At 43.8% G+C, this 18,711-nt stretch overlaps 1 protein-coding gene across 1 annotated transcript; it reads right to left on the bottom strand.

Annotated features, from left to right (window-relative positions):
* Window positions 1–53: 53 nt before the first annotated feature.
* Window positions 54–14,379, bottom strand: RTRAF (RNA transcription, translation and transport factor). The gene is made up of 8 exons (XM_083863322.1): window positions 14,218–14,379; window positions 12,794–12,918; window positions 11,478–11,577; window positions 9,002–9,088; window positions 8,117–8,205; window positions 4,720–4,788; window positions 1,884–1,932; window positions 54–1,119 (listed from the first exon to the last, which is right to left on the bottom strand). Exons 1-8 carry the CDS (start codon window positions 14,276–14,278, stop codon window positions 965–967), a joined length of 735 nt encoding a protein of 244 aa, XP_083719448.1. The 5' UTR covers window positions 14,279–14,379; the 3' UTR covers window positions 54–964.
* Between the last annotated feature and the right edge of the window lie 4,332 nt (window positions 14,380–18,711).

Genomic DNA, 18,711 nt, shown 5'->3' with positions numbered 1-18,711 from the left:
GAAGCTCAAGCCATGACTCAAACTTTTGCTCATGCAAGATTTTCAAATGTAGCTTTTTTTTTTTTTAACTCCAATGTTTTATTTTATTGGAAGAAGAATGGATTCATTTTTCATCGTTTCGACAATCTGACCAAGAGGTCCAAAGAAAAAAAAGCCAAAACCAAATTAAGTGCCTATGGGAAGCTGTGGATGCAGTAAATTGCTGGGTCTAAATACCAAACCAGCCCTGAAGAGACAAGAGACTGTGTGTGTGTGCTCCAAAATCCTGCAGAACAGGGATGGGATGTGGCAAAGGCATTGAAGATTTTCCAGAGGATGATTCTGTGTTCTCACCCCTGCCTCCATGCATGTCTTTTAGTATTTATATTAGAAGAATATGCTAGAATTGAGCTGTTCATGCTTGTTGGGTCTTCCAAGTGCCTTCCTAGACCTACCCAGTGTAGACCAATACATGTTCAGAAATACCAGTTACCTTGTAATGCTTCACTTTTTTTTTTCTAGGTTACTTCAATAATTGAATAATAATAATAATAATAAAAAAAGGTTGGTTTAAGTTTCTCTTTGGATACAGTTTTTCACTTTTTTCAGCTGTAGGGGAATGTTTAGTGTGGGGATGCCAGGAGCAAGCTGTTCCTAGGGCAGGACCTCAGGAAAAGAAGATTTTATGTAACATTCCCCTCAAAAAGACACACACGCAAAACAAAAAAAAAGTCTTATTTGCCAACTCAGAACTCACCAGAAAAATTTGTCTGTTACTCACTCAGTGTTTCCCTCAATTTCATTTATTTAAAGAAAAAAAAAAACAACCTGATAATTCATCAGAAATCAGAATTCAATTTCCTGTTTTCATTCCAAACAGGCGAATTAATCCCGTTTCGAGCTGCATGCCAGGGTGGGGAGCTGGACGTGGTTCCTAATTGCACTAAGCACACACTGAAGGGGCTTGAAAAGCCTTTTTTTCCCTTCATCTCCCCACTTTGCCCAGTCTGTGGTCAGTCTTGGGGTCAGCAATGATGGCCTGGACGGCCACAATGGCCTCGTTGATTTTGGTTTGCAGCTCTCGGAGCTCCTCGATGTGCAGCAGGCGGAGGATTTGGGCAGCCTCGTTGATAACAGCATCTGGAGAAAGGGCACAGAGAGGAAAGTGGGATTATCCAGTATTTTATCCATCATTTTTAGCTCACAGGAGGGATTTATGGAAGTTTTAATGGGTTCCTGCTGGTGGTTTCCAGGTTGAAAACAGAGAACAACTTTTTCTGCTGCTGGACAGGGATAGGGTGGTCTCCAAACCTCCCCCACCATCCAAGGTCAGGGAATGAGGGAATCACAGGCTGGGTTGGGCTGGAAAGACCTTAAGGATCATCTCATTCCAACCTCCCACTCCCAGGTTGGTGTGAAACATTCCCAGCAGTGATTTAAGTGACCTGGAGCAGAAGCAAAGCCAGACCCGTGGAGCTCCAGGTTATCAATAATCCATCAGCTTTATCAATAACCCATTAGCTTTATCAATAACCCAGCAGGTCATGCCAGCTTCAGCTGCCTCGATGGGATTTTTAGGAAAAAATAAAAAAGGCAGCTGAAATGCATGGAAGCAGCAGAGCTGTCCTCTGCTGGTAGCAGCAGGATTTACAAACAGCAGGAATACATTCCTTGGGCTGTCGTTAAAAAGCTGTTATTTAAACATTCCAAACAGCTTGGATTTTAGGCTTGGCTCTTCCAAAACCCAAAATGCTCAGGAGTGCTCATAAATAACCAGCTGGGAGGGGAGGAATTCTTTCCACTCCAGGGTTTTTTACTGTCCACATCAGCTCTGGATTTGACAGTAATAACTCTGTCAAAGGCAAACATTCCCATTTAAAAGTCACATTAAGAGCAGCGCTCACCTCCCGTGTCAAATCCAAGAATGTGCTTTTCCAGAGCAACAGGCAGACCCTGGAAAAGAAAAAAAAAAAAAAGGTTTAAAATGTCATTTTAGATGTTTGGTAAATAAAATATTACAGCAGGTAACTGGAGGAGAAAATACGGTGTGAAAAGTTTGAAAAATCACCGTGGCTGGTTAAACAACTCCCTTTGTGTCCTGAAAACACCAAACCCAAAGTGTTATTAAAGAAAAAATCCTCCTGCTTAAGAATCCCTCATTGGATACACAGTGCCTGCATTCAATCCTTAAAAGGCCAACAGCAGGACTGGGAGCCATCACCCAATCCAGCAGCTTCCCAGGAAAACAAAACTGGCCTTTCTCACAAACTTTTCTGCCTTTCAACAGCTGCCAGGCTTTGAGCAGGGCCTGAGTGCAAAGAGCTGCACAAATTCTCTCTAATCAACTTTTGCTGAGCTCACAACATGCCCAGAAGCATCTGCTCTGAGTGTAAAAGCTTTAGGAATAAAACAAAATATCTTGTGTTCTAAACATTTTTCTCTATTAAAAAAAAAAAAAAAAAAATCCATTTTCTCTATTAAAAAAACACTCTGCCAAAATTTATTTAGTGGTCATTTCTGAGTTCTCTTTGCCCTTGTCCAGCTGCAGAGAAGTGCTCACATTAAATCATTACTAAATCAGCTTCAACATGCACTTAAAATTAAGATTTAAACATTCCAAATCCTCAGAATTTGCTTTTACTACCCTCAGTAAGTTTTTTTTTTTAACATTGGCCAAAAGCCTTGCATTTTGCACAACAGGAACATCAGAGTTCAATACCATTAATTTCTGCAGGGAATGGGGTTGTAAAGCTTTTAGACAGTGAAAATTTCCTTTAAAGGCTTTTTTTATACACATGGAAAAAAAAAATAATCTGAGTTGATCAAAACACACATTAAACACAAACTGGTGGCTGCAACTCATTTGTAAAAAGTGGGTTTTTTCCATGGCCTTTATAGTAAAATCCACGTTGAACTGCAATTTTTAAAATCCATCTCCACCGTTAAAACTGGTGATAAAAATGCCACTGAAGCCACCTCAGAAAGATTCCACAAATATCAGACTTCCTACATTGATTTTTTTTTTTTATTTAAAGATCTGAGGGTTCCAAAGAGCTCCTTGCCAGCCTGGGGGGTTCTTGAGTCACACAAATGGGAAAAAAATGTTAATTTTTTAGTCTTTTTTTTCCCCCTTATGGATCTTTGTGGATGAATTCCCCAAGGTTCCTCCAGTGTCACCTGGTAGCAGGAAATTTTTTACCCTCCCTACTTTCCACATTCCCTGAGTCTGATCTTTTTTGGGAAGCTGCCTTTGGAATCCCCTCACGAGCTCAGGATCCTTTGTGCAGCAGCTTCAAACAGGGAATAAACTAAAAAAAAAAAAAAAAAGAGCAGCTTTACATCAGGAACTACACAGGGAATTTCATTTCCAGCCTCACTCCCTACAAATTTATGAGTGCTGCACAAAAATTTGGTTATTTATAAATCAGTCAAAACCTGAAGAATAAATCTAATTTTCTTTTGCTTTGGAGATATTTCCTTTTTTTTATTTTTTATTTTTTTTCCCCTGGTACATGAAGATGTTGATGGTCCCTCCTCCTGGCACAGATTTTCCTGCTTTTAACCACCTTCTTTTCCTCCAAACCCTTTGGAATGTGGGATTCCTGAGGGAAAAAACCACTTCCAGGTTATCTCACTAACAGAGACATCTCAGCCCTGCTGACGGCTTTAAAAATTTATCAGATATGAACAATTCCCTGGCAGGAAAAAAATAAATTAAAAAATAAAAATTCCCTGCTCCTCCAAGAAAAATCTCATTTTGATCCCAGCTGTGCAGCTATGAAAACAACAGCTAAAAGCTGCTTTTTATTAACATTACAGAATTCAAATGAAGACAACAGGCTCAGCTGTTTTCCTATTTTCCTGCTCTTTTGAACAGTTTTATGGATTTGCAAGTTCAAAGCTTTGATTTATCTTTCCAAAGCTTCTGGCAATTGCAGCAATTCAGAACACCTGGGATTCCCACTTGGAAAATACCATCAGCAGAGGGATGATAAGAAATAAATAAATAAACAATATAATAATAATAAAAATAAATAAAAATCAATAAATCATGGATTTGTTGTGCAGAAAAATGAAAAAATTTGGGCTCTTTGAGCAGATTCAATTGTTTTAGCAGGGCAGGTGAGGCTTTTCAGCCCTTCCCAGCCTTTCCCAGCTTTGCCAAATGCTGGAGAGATCTGGAATGATGAGGAAATCACCAACTAAAAAACTCCACAATCATCCCCTGGAACATCTTCCCAACAGACAGCTCATGGTTAGGAAAAGAATTCTGCAAAAAAATCTGATTTTCAGGGCAGGAATTTCCTTCACCACTCCTTTTATTTTTTTGGAGAAAAGAGGAAGGAGGAGATGGATTTCCAACATCCCATTCTTTGCACAAATATGAGGTGTCCTTATGAAGCAAAAAACTCCCTACAAGGAATATTTCATCCTCTGCTGATTCCAAGGAAAAGCCAGGTTGTGCATTTCTCCTCACACTTTAGGCCTGCTGCACTGAACAGTCAATTTAAATCCTCTGGAAAATAATTCCATGATTCCTCACACAGGAATATTTGTATTGAAACGGAACAAACCCAGCTTTGTGCACTGCTCTCCTCCATAACCTTGGATTTGGGATAAATGAAGCTTCCACCTCACTCCTAAATGAAATGTTGGCACAGAATTGGTTTTGACTGAGAGGACAGAGCTTTATCTTCATTAATTAACAAGGATTAATTAACCCTGGCCATGGGTACAAACCTCCTTGGACTGGCTGGCTTTGGCTATGGCATCCTGTGTCAGGCGCTCCTGAACCAGAATCCGAATTGCCTGGAGAAAAAAAACAAACATGGAAAGGGGACAGGCATTAATTCAATGTCTTCAGGCATTTCTCAGCAATTCCAAAGGAAAAAAGAGCCAAAATTATAACCTCAAACCCAATTTTGTAACAGTTTCTTTTTGTTTGTTTGTTTGTTTTTTAAACTCTTCCAGTTCTTAAATCTTTGCATTTAGGAATAATCTTGGCATGTAGGATCTCACCCAAGTGTGCAAGGCAGAATTGATTTCACCCCATTAATTCCTGCCAATCCTGGGACAGGAGCTGTAAAATACAAGGAATAGCCTGGAAAGGTTGGGATTTTTAACCTGGAGAAAAAAAGGAGGCTCAGAAGGGTGACAGGAGGGAGGAACCAGGTGGAGGTTTGGGATCTCCTGGAGAACAAGAGACAGAACAAGAGGTGCCAGGGGAGGTTTAGGTTGGATATCAGGGAAATTTTCTTCCTGGGAAGGGTGAACAGGCATTGGAAAGGCTTTCACAGTGGTGCAGTCTCCATCCCTGGAGGGATTTCAAAGCTGTGTGGATGTGGCACTTGGGGACATGTGGCAGTGGTGGCAACAGTTTAAAGGTTGAAATGATTTAAAGCTTTTTTCCAACCCCAAACAAATCCAAATGATTCCAGAATGAGCTGATCAAACCCTCGAGGCAGCAGCACCAATCTTAATTTTTCTGAGTTGTTACACTTTTAATTCTGCAGCACAATGCAGAGTTCCTTTCCTTTCCTTTCCTTTCCTTTCCTTTCCTTTCCTTTCCTTTCCTTTCCTTTCCTTTCCTTTCCTTTCCTTTCCTTTCCTTTCCTTTCCTTTCCTTTCCTTTCCTTTCCTTTCCTTTCCTTTCCTTTCCTTTCCTTTCCTTTCCTTTCCTTTCCTTTCCTTTCCTTTCCTTTCCTTTCCTTTCCTTTCCTTTTCCCAGGAAGGAAATTCTGCCTTGGGAAGAAAAAGCTGCTGCAAGGATCTTTTAGGAACTGCTGAACCACCTCCCATATGCAGAGAAATCTGCAGCAAGGCTTCCCAGGCAGGCTTGGAAAAGACTGAGAGCAGAAAAATAATTCACTTTACCCTTGGGAACAAGAGCAGCCTTGACTTTGACAATCCTGGTGCTCATCTGTTTTTTTTTCCCTGGCTCCAGCACAGGGGGTGAAATCCTATCAGAGCTATCACTTACTGCTACCTACAGCTCCAAATGCCTCCAAAAATAACTGCAGGAATACCAGGCAGGAAGATTTCCACAGGAAAGAAGAAGTGGCTCTGTCAAACACATTCCCCAGCCTGGCCCTGATGAGCAGCCAAAAAGTGACAGAAGCAGCTCCATGTTTTTTGCCCAGGATTTCTCCCAGTTTTTGGTCACAATTATATTTCAGCTGAAACCAGAATTTTGTCATTTAAATACTCCTAGAAATCTCCCCCTGAAGGAAGTGGCCTGGACAAAGGAATGATTTGATGGGGAGTTTAATTCCAGCAGTGAAACCAGAGCCTGTGGGAGAGAATTCCAAGTGCTTTTGGCATTAGGAAATATCCAACTGTGTCCCACAGATGTTTTCTGATCAACTTGCCAGGTTTGAATGAAGAAAATGGCATCTAAATTTCTGCTCAGCCTGGCCAGATGTCTGTGCTCTCCCAAAACATCCATTCCTGGCTGTCCAAGCCTGGAAAAGGATCAGAAATTCCCTGCAAACCTGTTTATTGTGGGGGAGAATTAGAGTGTTTGATTGACACCTTCTAATATCATCATCTCAACCCCAAAAGCAGCTTTGCATTGTTCCTGGAATGTGGATTTTTCACTGCAGGAATCTACTCTTAGTGGAATTAAAAACAAAAAAAATTCAGGCTGGATTTGCCCAAATCTGTCTGAACAAAAAAAGAAAAGAGAGATGTGGGAATAGTGACAGAAATGTAAATACATTTATGCAGAATTATACACCCAGTGAAGTTTGGCAGCCCTGGGAGAAGATGTGAAGGAATTCTGATATGAGCTGAGCTCATTCATTCTGCAAATCCTCAATATCACCATACCCAGGGTCTCCTCATGTCCCTTTTCACTGATTTTCACTGATTTTTGGGGTTTTTTTTTGGTTTTGGGGGTTGATTTATGAGATCTCCATGCTCCTTCAAGGATATTTTAGGAAGGGAAAGTAAGAAATCAAATTAGAAAGAAAGAGAAAAAAATGGATGGAATAACTACAGGCTGAGAATTCCTTAAGATATCAGGTTACCATAAAACTCTTCTAAGAGTTTACACTAAATAAACTTCAATACCCACAGCTTTTGGTTTCTCCAAAATAAATTTATCACAATTATTGTCATGAACAGAACTTTATATTTTGTTTGTGTTTTTTTTTTTTTTTTAGTGAAATGCTTCTATTTTAATGCCAAACAAAACTCAGTTTATTCCCACGTTATGACATGATCAAGTAAGAATTTGGGATTTTACACTCTCATCAATAATGTGTTTTTTTGGTTAAAAAAATACAGTTTGGGTTTGACCCCAAATCTATAGAGTTCCACCAGAAATTCAGAAGTTTTCTAAAAGGCATAAAAAAGATGGTTTAGAAAATTAATTAATTTAGGGCACTCAAAGCCCATAATTAGCTGCCAAAACTAAATTAAACTGATTTCAGTAATGACAAGGAGTAAACAGTTCATAGGACCAAAAGAAAAAGGAAATTTTTAACTTTAGCTCCTCCCTTGGATGTTGTTTTAAAACATCCTTGGTATCGTGAACTTTTAAATTTTCAATTTTTCTTGTTATTTCCAGCACTGGATCAGAACCTTCTCATTTGAGGATGTTCCTTAAGGAATTCAGCTCAAATTGTTCACCAGGATAATTCTCCCTGCATCAATTTCCATGATTTATCTGTGTGTTCTTATCTGCTTGAAAAGACACAAAGATGAAGGTTTTTTTTCCTATCTTTGCCTAAAAATTCCTATTTATCAGTAACTGCAGCTCAAGGTATGAACAGGCACTGGGGAAAAGAAAGGGGAAAGAAAGGGGAAAGAAAGGGGAAAGAAAGGGGAAAGAAAGGGGAAAGAAAGGGGAAAGAAAGGGGAAAGAAAGGGGAAAGAAAGGGGAAAGAAAGGGGAAAGAAAGGGGAAAGAAAGGGGAAGGAAAGGGGAAGGAAAGGGGAAGGAAAGGGGAAAGAAAGGGGAAGGAAAGAAAAAAAAGGAAAGAAAAAAAAGGAAAGAAAAAAAAGGAAAGAAAAAAAAGGAAAGAAAAAAAAAAGGAAAGAAAAAAAAAAAAGGAAAGAAAGAAAGAAAAAAAAAAAAGGAAAGAAAAAAAAAAGGAAAGAAAGAAGAAAGGAAATGGGAAAAGTGTGAAACTCACCTTGAGCATCACCAAGTAATCATCATGTCTCTGGATCTGAAGCAGATTAGCCAAAGCCATCACTCCAGCCTTGAAATCAGGATTATTCACTGGGAAAAAAAAAAAAAAAATATATATATATATAAAAGATTATCATTAAAAATAAATAAGATTTTATTTTGGTTTAACTGATTTCAGCAGGCAGAATTGGCTCCCTGACTCCATAATATTGGACAAAGACATTTTCCCACCATCCTTTAAGTGTCCAAAAACCAAGGATGTGGCACTTGGGGACATTATTTAGTGGTGAATGTGACAGTTCTGGGTTAATTGTTGGGCTCAGTGATCTTTTCCAATCTTAATTTCATGATTTCAAGTGAGGAAACAATCTGGCTACAGAGCACTGGGCTACATAACCAGGGGAAATCTTTGAAAATAAAGCAAATTACAGGCAAATTATTCTCTTCTGGACATTATTTTGTTTTTATTATTTTGTATATTTTTATCTTCTGCTGCTGCTGCTGAGGGCAGGATCAATCTCTGTTTTCTTGGTGATGGAGGAATGGAAAAAAGATTTAAGGTTGATTTTAGCAGCTCTTCCCCAGCACTTTTCATTTATTGTGACTGTGCCTAGCAGGGGAAAAAAAAATTAAAATTATAATGACAGAACAGCTGGGGAAGACTGAGCCAACATGAAAAATCCTGACAGCATGGAAGTAACCAGCCTGCCATCATCTTTCCTTGGATATTTTTAATTTTTAAAGGCATCTTGCTACTTCTCCCTCACCTACAATAAATAATTATGATTTACAGAGCAAAGATGTTCATGTAAACGCTCAGCTCTGCATTCCTAAAGCTTAAAAAAAATGCACAATCCCATCCTTGAGGAGCTTGTGGCACACTCACCATCCAGGTTAATCAGTGGCTCTGCATTTTTTGCTGTGTTGTCAGCGTTTTTAGCACCATCAGGGGTGGAATCCTTGTACTTATCAGCTGCAAAAAAACGAGGAGGAAAACACAAAAATTAATGGCAAGGAGAATTAACTCAAAGTTTAGCAGGGAGTTGTGGGGTTACAGATGGATTTTTGGGGTGTGCTGGTTGCCCAAGAGCCTTTTGGGATTATAAAGTGAGATTTCTGGGGTTATAAAATGGGATTTTGGAGCTCCCAATTGATGATACAGCCCCACCCCAGCTCCCAGATCTGCCACTTTTAAAATCCATCAGTTCCACTGCCAGAACTCTCTGCCTCAAGCAGGGATCAAGAATTAGGAGATGATGAGGAAATAAAACATTTCCAGCTCAGGGTTTTGTGTCACAGCCCACACAGGGGTTTTCCCAAGCCTTTGGAGGATGGAATTTCCTTTTTCACACAATCCCAAGGAAGAGGCAGCTCATTCTGCTCATCATGAGGGGCTGAGAATCACATCACAGGTATTTAATATCCCATCCCTGTTCTGGGCAGAGCTCAGCCCTGCAGGGATTGAAGGAAAAACAGCACTTTGGCTGTTGTTATTTTGTAATTACATTTGTATTCCCACTCTCTGTATTCCCACTGCAGTGACTGGGGAGATTTAACTCCATTTTTTCATAACCTTGTCCTAGATCCCAAGGGTTCCACATCTACAAAAGGGGGTCTAAGAATAACTCCTCTGAATAAATGCAGCATTAAATAGAATGTATTTCCTACACTCCAAAGGAAGTTCTCATAAAGGCAATCCCACAGGGAGAAGGGGAAAAATACCTACAATGGGATTGGCTCTATCCAGAAATAAAACAACAAATGCAATTATGCTGCTCCAGTCCCCTGAGAGCTGGAAAAGAAACAGTTCCTCTGAGTATGGGGTGAAAATAAGCCCATGAAATTGTGTTTTAATTTTTTTTAAAGAAGTGAAAAACACTTTTGACACTGTCTGATTTTAATGAAAACATCCAAAAAGAGTGTGAATTTATACAAGGAAAGGTGTCCCTGCTTGTGGTACTTCAGTGCTGGGGAATTGTGACATCACAGCACATTTGGTGACAGAGTGAGGGTGACAACTCCACCCTGCAGAGCTCCAGGTGGCAAACAGGGATTCCCAGTGGGATGCCCAGCCTGGAGCAGCTCCTCTTGGTGGCCCTTGGGCTCAGCTGTTTCTACCCTGGCAGCAGCAGCCCGTCCTGCCCACCCTCCTGGGCCACCCTGGTGTGGGATGTGCCCCCCCTGGAGCTGGAGGAGAGGGGCAGTGCCCACAGGGCCAGCCCCATGGCACAGCTGCTTTTCTGGAGCATCCCAGCCCTGTGCCTGCTGCTCCTGCTGGTTTTCCTCAGCAGGAAAGCCAGGAAACGCTGGATAAAGGTGAGGGAAGGGGTAAAGGGAAGTAAAGTGGGAAGGGATTTCCCAGATTGTGCCCAGCCCCAGCAGGCAGAGCCATTGTGGAGAAAATCAGGACAGGCTTAACATTCCTGGGGATTGGAATGAGATGGGGTTTAAAGGACCTTCCAACCTAAACCATTCCATGATTCCCACACAAGCTGCTCTCTGGGGCAGCCCAGCCAGGCCTGAGCTTCTCCAGGAGAGGCCTGAGGTCCCTCTGTCCCTTGTCCCCATGCTGTCACCCCGTGCCTTGCAGGATGGATGCTCCTGCAAGACCTCCAGGCTGCTCTCCCAGCTGAAGGAAAACCCCGACTTGCTCCAGTGTTACCTGAAGCACCTGCAGAAGTGCAGGGCATCCTTTGTGGAAGTGTTCCAGGTCAGGCTGGATGGGGTTGGGAACAACCTGGCCTGACCTGGCCTGGATAAGACCCAGGGAAAGTCTTTACAGGTTCCTTTCAATCCAAACCTCTCCATGATTCTCCAGAAAAAAGGGCAGGAAAACACGGGAACGTTTCAAGGAGGAGACGACACGTTTTGCTCTTTGCTCAGAAATTCCCAGCTCTAGGAAAGCTCCCAGGAAGGCTGGGCAGGGCATGGAGCTGGCCCAAAGCACAGCGACAGCACAGCTTTGACAATAAAGGTTGTACAGGTTGAAAGGTTGGAAGTGTCTCCAAGGTAAACGGAACGTGGAATGGAAGGAACAGAGGGAGTGATCCTGCACTGGGAATGATGCAAAGTCCCTCCAAAACCAAAGGGAAGGAATTCCTGGCTGGGAGGGTGGAGAGACCCTGGAATAGAATTCCCAGAGAAGCTGTGGCTGCCCCAGGATCCCTGGAAGTGTCCAAGGACAGCCTGGCCAGGGCTTGGAGCAACTTGAGATAGTGAAAGTTGTCCCTGTCCATGGATCTTTAAGGTCCCTTTCAACCCAAACCATCCTGGGAATCTGTGAAATGAACCAGAACCCCCATTCCCCTCCCATTGTATTTAAATATCATTGAATATCTCATTTGGAATATTAAAAATCCTACCATTATCTCCATATTCCAGCCTCACAGCCAAGCCAAGAAGCCAATCCACTGTCTCTTGTCGTTCCTGTATTTTGAAGGGACAGTTCACGTCCTTCATGTACTGGGAAGCAAAAAAAAAGGAGAGAAAACAAAGTGGATTTTAGTAATGAATCAGTTGGAAGCACAGAACTGTGGTGGGAACAGTCACTTTCCCACAGGCCTGACAGAAAATATTAATTAACAAGAAGTGTCACTGTGAAATTCCTGCTGTGGCATCTGACCCGTGTGGGGAGTGTCCCAACCCACCTCCAGCTCCAAGTCTGGCACCTGCTAATGGAATTTCCTTTTTAATGAATGTTTTTTTATATTGTATCAGACTGCACCCAGGGAAGCCAAAACTCCCTTGGCTTTACTCTCTGCTCAAGTCACAGAGCAGATGGAACAAGGGAAGGGGGAACAAACTGGAACAAAGCCTTCCCACCTGGAATGAAGGCTTTGCACAAAGCTGAGGATTCCCTGGAGCAGGAGAAGTAATTTTCCCTTTTTGAGGGATTTTGTTCAACAAGAGAGGACAAAACCAGGCTGAGGTTCTGTCCCAAAACACCAGATCCAGCTCTGGTTGCTGCCAAGGCTCCCAAAATTCAGGAAGTGGTGACATTATTCTGTTGTGTCCCTTTGCAGAAGTGCCACACAGCTGGGAAAAGGATTCCAGGGGCTGGAAAACAAGAATTCCCTGGAAATTCTGGGCAGGACACTCTCACCAAGCCAGGAAAGGCACCACAACAGCACCAGCTGTAGGAATTCCAGATATTCCCATTTCCCTGGAATAATTCAGGTTCTCCCTGGGCAGTGAGCAGAGCAAGTGGAAAAAAAATTGAATGAATGGGAATTAGAGGGAAATGGGAACCAAGAGGAAAAGCTCAAGAGCCTCATGGTGGCTGACAATGCTCAGGAGCACAGGGATCACCCAGAGTCCAGAAAATCCATCTGGAATGATAGGAGGTGCATCAATGCAGGAAAAATTTGTTTATTTGCAGTCAGTCCTTCTGCTTCAAGAGCTGAATCAAATCAGGCAAGAAAAAAAAAACCAAACCCACAAAAACCAGATTAGGATGGATGCTCCACCTATTAAACAAACAAAGCTGAGGGGAAAAACTATGCACAAAATGCACAATTACAATATTTATTGTAATAAACTCCCCCAGTTTGGCTCCAACAAGACATTTAAATTCCCAGAACTGTTTCAGAGGACAAATATCCAGAGTTATTTCCGTTGCAGAGCTGCAGCAGCTGTGAAAGATCACAGACACCAGGGCTTGTCTGGAGCAAGGAAATACCTTCTCAAAGGATTTGGGCCAGTCCTCACTGTGGATGTTCCTCAGGTTCCCTCGGTCCTCGATCTTGTAGTGTCTGATCTTCTGGTCCTCCAGCCACACAATGAAATTCCTGAACTCTGTCTCATCTGTGGGCAGGAAATAAAAAAATATCTTAAGTTTTGGTCCAACTCATATAAATCTCGATGTCTCTGAGCGCTTTTACCATTAAAACCCCATATATTAAAAATATTATATATATAAAAAATAAGTATATATATATACATATTATAAGTATATATATATATATATATATAAATAAGTGTATATAAGTGTATATATATCCTGAACTCTGTCTCATCTGTGGACAGCAGGAAACAAGGCAGGAATTAAAAAAAATCTTAAACTCTGGTCCAATTAATATAAATCTTGATGCCTCTGAGCATTTTAACCATTAAAATCCCATATATTAAAAATATTATATGTATATATATCTATATAAAAATAAGTATATATATACTATAATATATATAATATTATATTATATATTATATATTATATATTATATATTATATATTATATATTATATATTAGGGGTGGAGGAAACAAGGCAGGAATTAAAAAAATAACTTAAGTTTTGGTCCAATTCATCTGAGCATTTTTACCCATATATAAAAAATATTATATGTATATATATATATAAATATATAAATTAAATAAGTATTTATATATATATATAATAAGTATATATAAAATAAGTGTATATATAAGTATATATAGTATATATATAATATATATACTATATATAAGCGTATATATATAAGTGTGTGTATATATATATATAAAATAAGTATATAGATATTTATTTATTTATATATTAAAAACCCATTAAAATTGTGCATTCTCTGACCAAAAAAATCAACCCTGAGCTTTTTTCATTTCTCACACTGGCTGTAACTGATTGACCTCATTAAAGGCATCAGCTAACAGATTATTTTTATTTGGAATATAATAATAATTTAGAAAGCACAGAAAGAAAGGTGAAAAAGCAACAAGAGAATTTGAGTTTCTAACTCTGTTTTTGGCACAAACACAACACACGTAGCACCAATCCCCAATTCCTCTGAACAAACACGACATAAACATTGTGTCTGCACATTTTTCCCCATTCACTGTGGTCTCCTCTTGCTCGCTGACCCCAAATCCCGTTATTTGGGGGCTGCAATTCCACAATTCTCACAGATTTTGGCGCACAGGGGGATGTTGGGATTGGGTGACAGGAGGTCCCAGCTCTGGGCTGTCACCGCTCCCTCAAAGGCCACGTTTGGCTCTTTGGAGGAGCTTTAATCACGGAATTATTTGGTGGGAAGGACATCCCTCACAGCCCATCCCACCCCACACCTTCCACCACCCCGGGCCGCTCCAGCCTCCCCCCCGCAGCCCCTCACCCCTGCAGTTGAAGCCGGCGGGGTTGTGGTAGTCGAGCGCCGAGAGCTTGCGGCGGAACATGGTCCCGGTACCGGAGCCGGCCCCGATCCCGACCCGGATCCCGATCCCCGATCCCGGTGCCGGCGCCGCCTCCCCCTCTCAGGCCGCGCCGACGGCACCGGAAAGAGGGGAACGCCTGCCTCCTACGCGGCGTTCTGCTCGTCCATTGGTCAGCGAGCTGAGTGGCGGCCGTTCTAACCAATGAGAGAGCGGAAAGGGCTGCCGGGAGGGGAAGTGGTCACTCTGCTTTGGGCATGGAATGGCAAAGGGGGCGGGGCCTAGAGGGGGCGGGGCCTGTTGGAGGCGAGGCCGGTGATAGGCGGGGTCAGAGTGAGGGGGCGGAATCATTGTGAGGGGGCGAGGCCGGTGATAGGCGGGGTCAGCCTGAGGGGGCGGAGTCATTGTGAGGGGGCGAGGCCGGTGATAGGCGGGGTCAGTGTGAGGGGGCGGGGTCAGTGTGAGGGGGCGGGGCTTTGGGGAACTGGGGCGTTCCCTGCGCTGTACTGGGAGCACTGGACTGTACTGGGAGCTGTATTGGGGTACTGGGTGCACTGGACTGTACTGGGAGCTGTACTGGCGGTACTGGGAGCTGTACTGGGGGTTTACTGGGAGCTCTAAGCTGTACTGGAAGCTTTAGTGAGAGGTACTGGGAGCTGTACTGGGGGTACTGGGAGCACTGGACTGTACTGGGAGCTTTACTGGGGGTACTGGGAGCTGGCCTGGGGTATACTGGAAGCACTGGGAGCTGTACTAGGAACTCTGTGAGCTGTACTGGGAAGTACTAGGAATGCTGGAAGCTTTACTGGGAGCTCTATTGGGAGCACTGGAGAGCTGTGCCAGCAGAATTGAGCTGTACTGGGGAATACTGGGAACACTGAGAGCTGTACTGGGCAGCACTGGGAAGGGCTGGGCTGAACTGGGAGCAGGGATCTGTACTGGGCATCACCAGGGAGCCGCCAGGTGAAGGTTCCAGTCAAACCCAGTTTTTTTCCCAGTCGGTTTTCCCTGGAGAAGGCGATGCGCCCTGGCTGGGAGCGGGGCTGGGGTGGCACTTTGCAGCCAGGCAGGCAGGCGGTGACAGTGTGACGAGTCACTGCAATATTCATCCTGACATTTCCTCTGTGCCAGCCCTTTCCTGGCGCTCCAGCTGGCACCGGGATGAGCCAAACCCCTCCGTGGCCTTGGGGAGGGATCCAGAGGAGCTTCTGCCTCCTCCCTTTGCCTTTAGGATCTCCCTTTGCCTTTAGGATCATTTCTCTCCCATCCACTGGATCTCCTCCAGCTCCTTGCAGGGGTGGTGTCAGCAGGGCAGGGACTCCCTGTCATCTCAGCCTCCTTCAGCTTTTATGGAATTTCAGAATTCCAGAATGGTTTGGGTCGGAAGGGACGTTAAAATCCATCCAGTTCCACCTCATTCCATGGGCAGGGACACCTTCCACTATCCCAGGCTGCTCCAACCTGGCCTTGGACACTTCCAGGGATCCAGGAGCAGCCACAGCTTCTCTGGGCACCCTGTGCCAACCAAGAATTCCATATATCCAACCTAGCCTTCCACTCTTCCAGTTTGATCCCGTTATTCCCTGTCCTGTCCCTGCAGCTCCTGAGGAATTGTCCCTCTCCCACCCCACCTGTGTCAGCAGTGACATTCAGGTCAGCAGGACAGGCACAAGAACCTCAGCATGGAGAACAGGAGCTTGGGGGACCATCAGCCACAGGAGTGTCACACCCTGTCCGTGCCACCAACAGTGATGAGGATGGAGACAGTGAAATCTTAGCTCTCCACCCCTCCTGCTTCCACACAACCTTTCCTTGGATCTCACCTGGATTTGAGAACCCTCCCCATTCCCAGCTGGGTCCAACCCTTCCTGCAGCAACACACGGTGCAAATCCATCCCTGGGACAGGAGCTGTGCCTCTCCTCTCCCCTCTGCAGAGCCACAGGGCTTGCAGTTTATGACTCCAATTAGTGCAGATGAGTTTATTCTCATTAGGGACCCAAGCAGGGCCTGGAGCAGCATCCCACCCACGGCCTCCATGGATGCTCCACACCTCCTCCTGCTCGGCAGATGCTGCTGGCTCCGAGGTGCTGCTGCTCCCGAGCTGGAGCCTGGGGAGGTGAGGATGGAAAAGGGAGCAAGTGTTGGAGCTGGAGGGGAGCCAGGGAACAGCTGAGCTGCCTGCCAGGCGAGGAGAGCCTTGGCTCCTTCTTTCCCAGCAACACCATTTTGCTTCTGAGCTGCTCTGATGGGCACAAAAAAAAAAAAAAAAAAAAAAAAAAAAAAGGATGAGGGTTGATCTTGTTGCTGGTTAAAATGATTGGAGATCTGGGATGTTGACACAGATCCGTGCTGGTGGTTTCATTGCAGAACCCACAGTGCCAGCTTGTTCCTGACCCCAGGCCAAGCAGCCTCAAAATGTGTCCAGCAGCTTTGCTGGGAAAACACTCACCCTTGAGGGTCCTGGGAAACTGGAGGGGAAATTCAGGAGGGGGGGAATTTGGTATGAGCAGAGTATGGTTTGGTGATCAGGAAGTGTTTTGGTAGTAGAATGAGAATGAATCGTGGAATTACAGAATCCTGAGATGGTTTGGGTTGGAAGGGACTTTAAAACTCACCCAGTTCCACCTCCTGCCATGGCAGGGACACCTTCCACTGTCCCAGGGTGCTCCAAGCCCTGTCCAGCCTGGCCTTGGACACTTTCAGGGATCCAGGGGCAGCCACAGCTTCTCTGGGCACCCTGTGCCAGGGCCTCCCACCCTCGTATTAAAAAAATTATTCCTTATATCTGAATCAACCCTCTTTTAGTCTAAAACCCTTTTTGCTGTCACTCCAGGCCCTATAAAAATCTGTCTTTCTTTATAAGGTCCCTTTAGGCCCTGGAAGGTCTGAGCTCTCCCTGGAGCCTTTTCTTCTCCAGGTGAACATTCCCAGCTGTCCCAGCCTGGCTCCAGAGCAGAGGAAATCCAGCCCTTGGAGCAGCTCCGTGGCCTCCTCTGGATTTGCCTCTGTGCTGACTGCCAGGGCTGGGGGAAAAAGGAAAGAGAGAACAATGAAATTGGAAATTTTAGGTGTTTTCTGAGCAAGGAGCAATATCCCACCCTGAAGGAGCCTGTTCTCCCCTGACCTGCCTCGTCCTGTGGGAATAAAAAATCCCAGGAGGCACCAAAACTCCTGCTAAACCCTCCCTGAGAGGGAAACCCCCCTTGGGAACAGCATCCAACCCCAACCAGGACGGGATCCCACCTCCCCAGGGGTCAAACAGGCACAGAGCAGCATCTCCAAAAGCTTGAAACAAATCCAAAAGTTTATTTCCAACGAGAGTACACAGACCATGTGGGATGGGGATGCGCTACACCACGACTGGTTTTCTCCTACAACCACCCCCTCCCCAAAATCCTTTTTGCTGGCAAGGTGGCAACCCACGGGCAGATTTGCCACCAGCAACTTTGCAGGCAATAAAAGTCCTTTTTTTTTTTTTTTTTCCCAGTACTCCAGATGTATTTTTATTTTTTTCCTTTCAAAGCCTGGGGGGTAGTGGGATGTCATTTGAGAGCAGGCTGGAAATCCAGCATGGGGATGGGAGGGATGGGGTGGGATTTTTTTTGTTGTGAGGAGAAGGGGGAAACAACCTCTGCTTGAGCTAACAAAGGCAGATCTGTGCAAATAGAAATACTGGGGGTGAAATACCTGGCAGCACACCAATGGCAACACCACAACCGACAGGAAAAAAAAATAATAAAATCAAGCCCAGCAAGGTAAAACACCTTCAATGAGTAGTTTTAATTCAAAATCTCCCCCCTCCCCGCTTCCCTGTGTTCATGCAGGTTAATTTTGTTTAAGTCATTAAGAATTCGAGTTGTAAAATAGGCAAATCGTTAGAAAAAGCTTATTACAAACCACTTTAGTGACAGTGTTTGAGAAGGGGTGGGATGGGAGCCCCGGGTCAGACCGGCTGCACTTCACTCTCTGTGACAATAAATCAGATTAAAGAGAAAAGACAAAAATCAGTTGTTTTGTTTTGTTTTGTTTTGTTTTTACATCTCTGCCTGGTAAAACCGAGAGTGAGACCAGCTGCAGAGCAAACCACTTCATCCATCCTTCACCCTAAAACTACGGGAGCTGTAGTAAAAAGATCAAAATTGGGGGAATTAGAGGAGGGGCTGGGACCATCTAAGCTACTCGTGGCTTATAAACATTCCCAGGTGCCAAAAGTTTGGAGTCCAGTGTGACAAGAAAATTGGCCTTCTCTGTAGAAGAACTAGAAAAAGAGTATGAAAAGGTAGAAAAACCAAAAAAGGCATTTATTTTTTTTTTTTTTTTAACGGGCTAAGAAAGAGTTACCAAAAGGTACCTAAAGACTTTTGCCCTCCCGGATCCACAGGGATTTTTAAACTCACACCTGATTCAGAAGGGTCTCCACAGACCCCCAAACCCCTTTGTGACTCGTTTTGTACAT

The sequence above is a fragment of the Zosterops lateralis genome (genome assembly GCF_965231275.1).
Source record: "Zosterops lateralis genome assembly, chromosome: 6".
NCBI lineage: Eukaryota > Metazoa > Chordata > Aves > Passeriformes > Zosteropidae > Zosterops > Zosterops lateralis.
Note: the sequence above shows the minus strand (reverse complement) of the source record. Positions and strands in the feature narration are given on the sequence as shown.

Coding starts and splice junctions, on each gene's coding strand:
- RTRAF (XM_083863322.1), bottom strand. CDS start 14,278: ATGTTCCGCCGCAAGCTCTCGGCGCTCGACTACCACAACCCCGCCGGC. Junction 12,919..14,217: donor CGCCGGCTTCAACTGCAGGG/GTGAGGGGCTGC, acceptor TCCTGCCCACAG/ATGAGACAGAGTTCAGGAAT. Junction 9,089..11,477: donor GCTGGAATATGGAGATAATG/GTAGGATTTTTA, acceptor GTTTTTTTGCAG/CTGATAAGTACAAGGATTCC.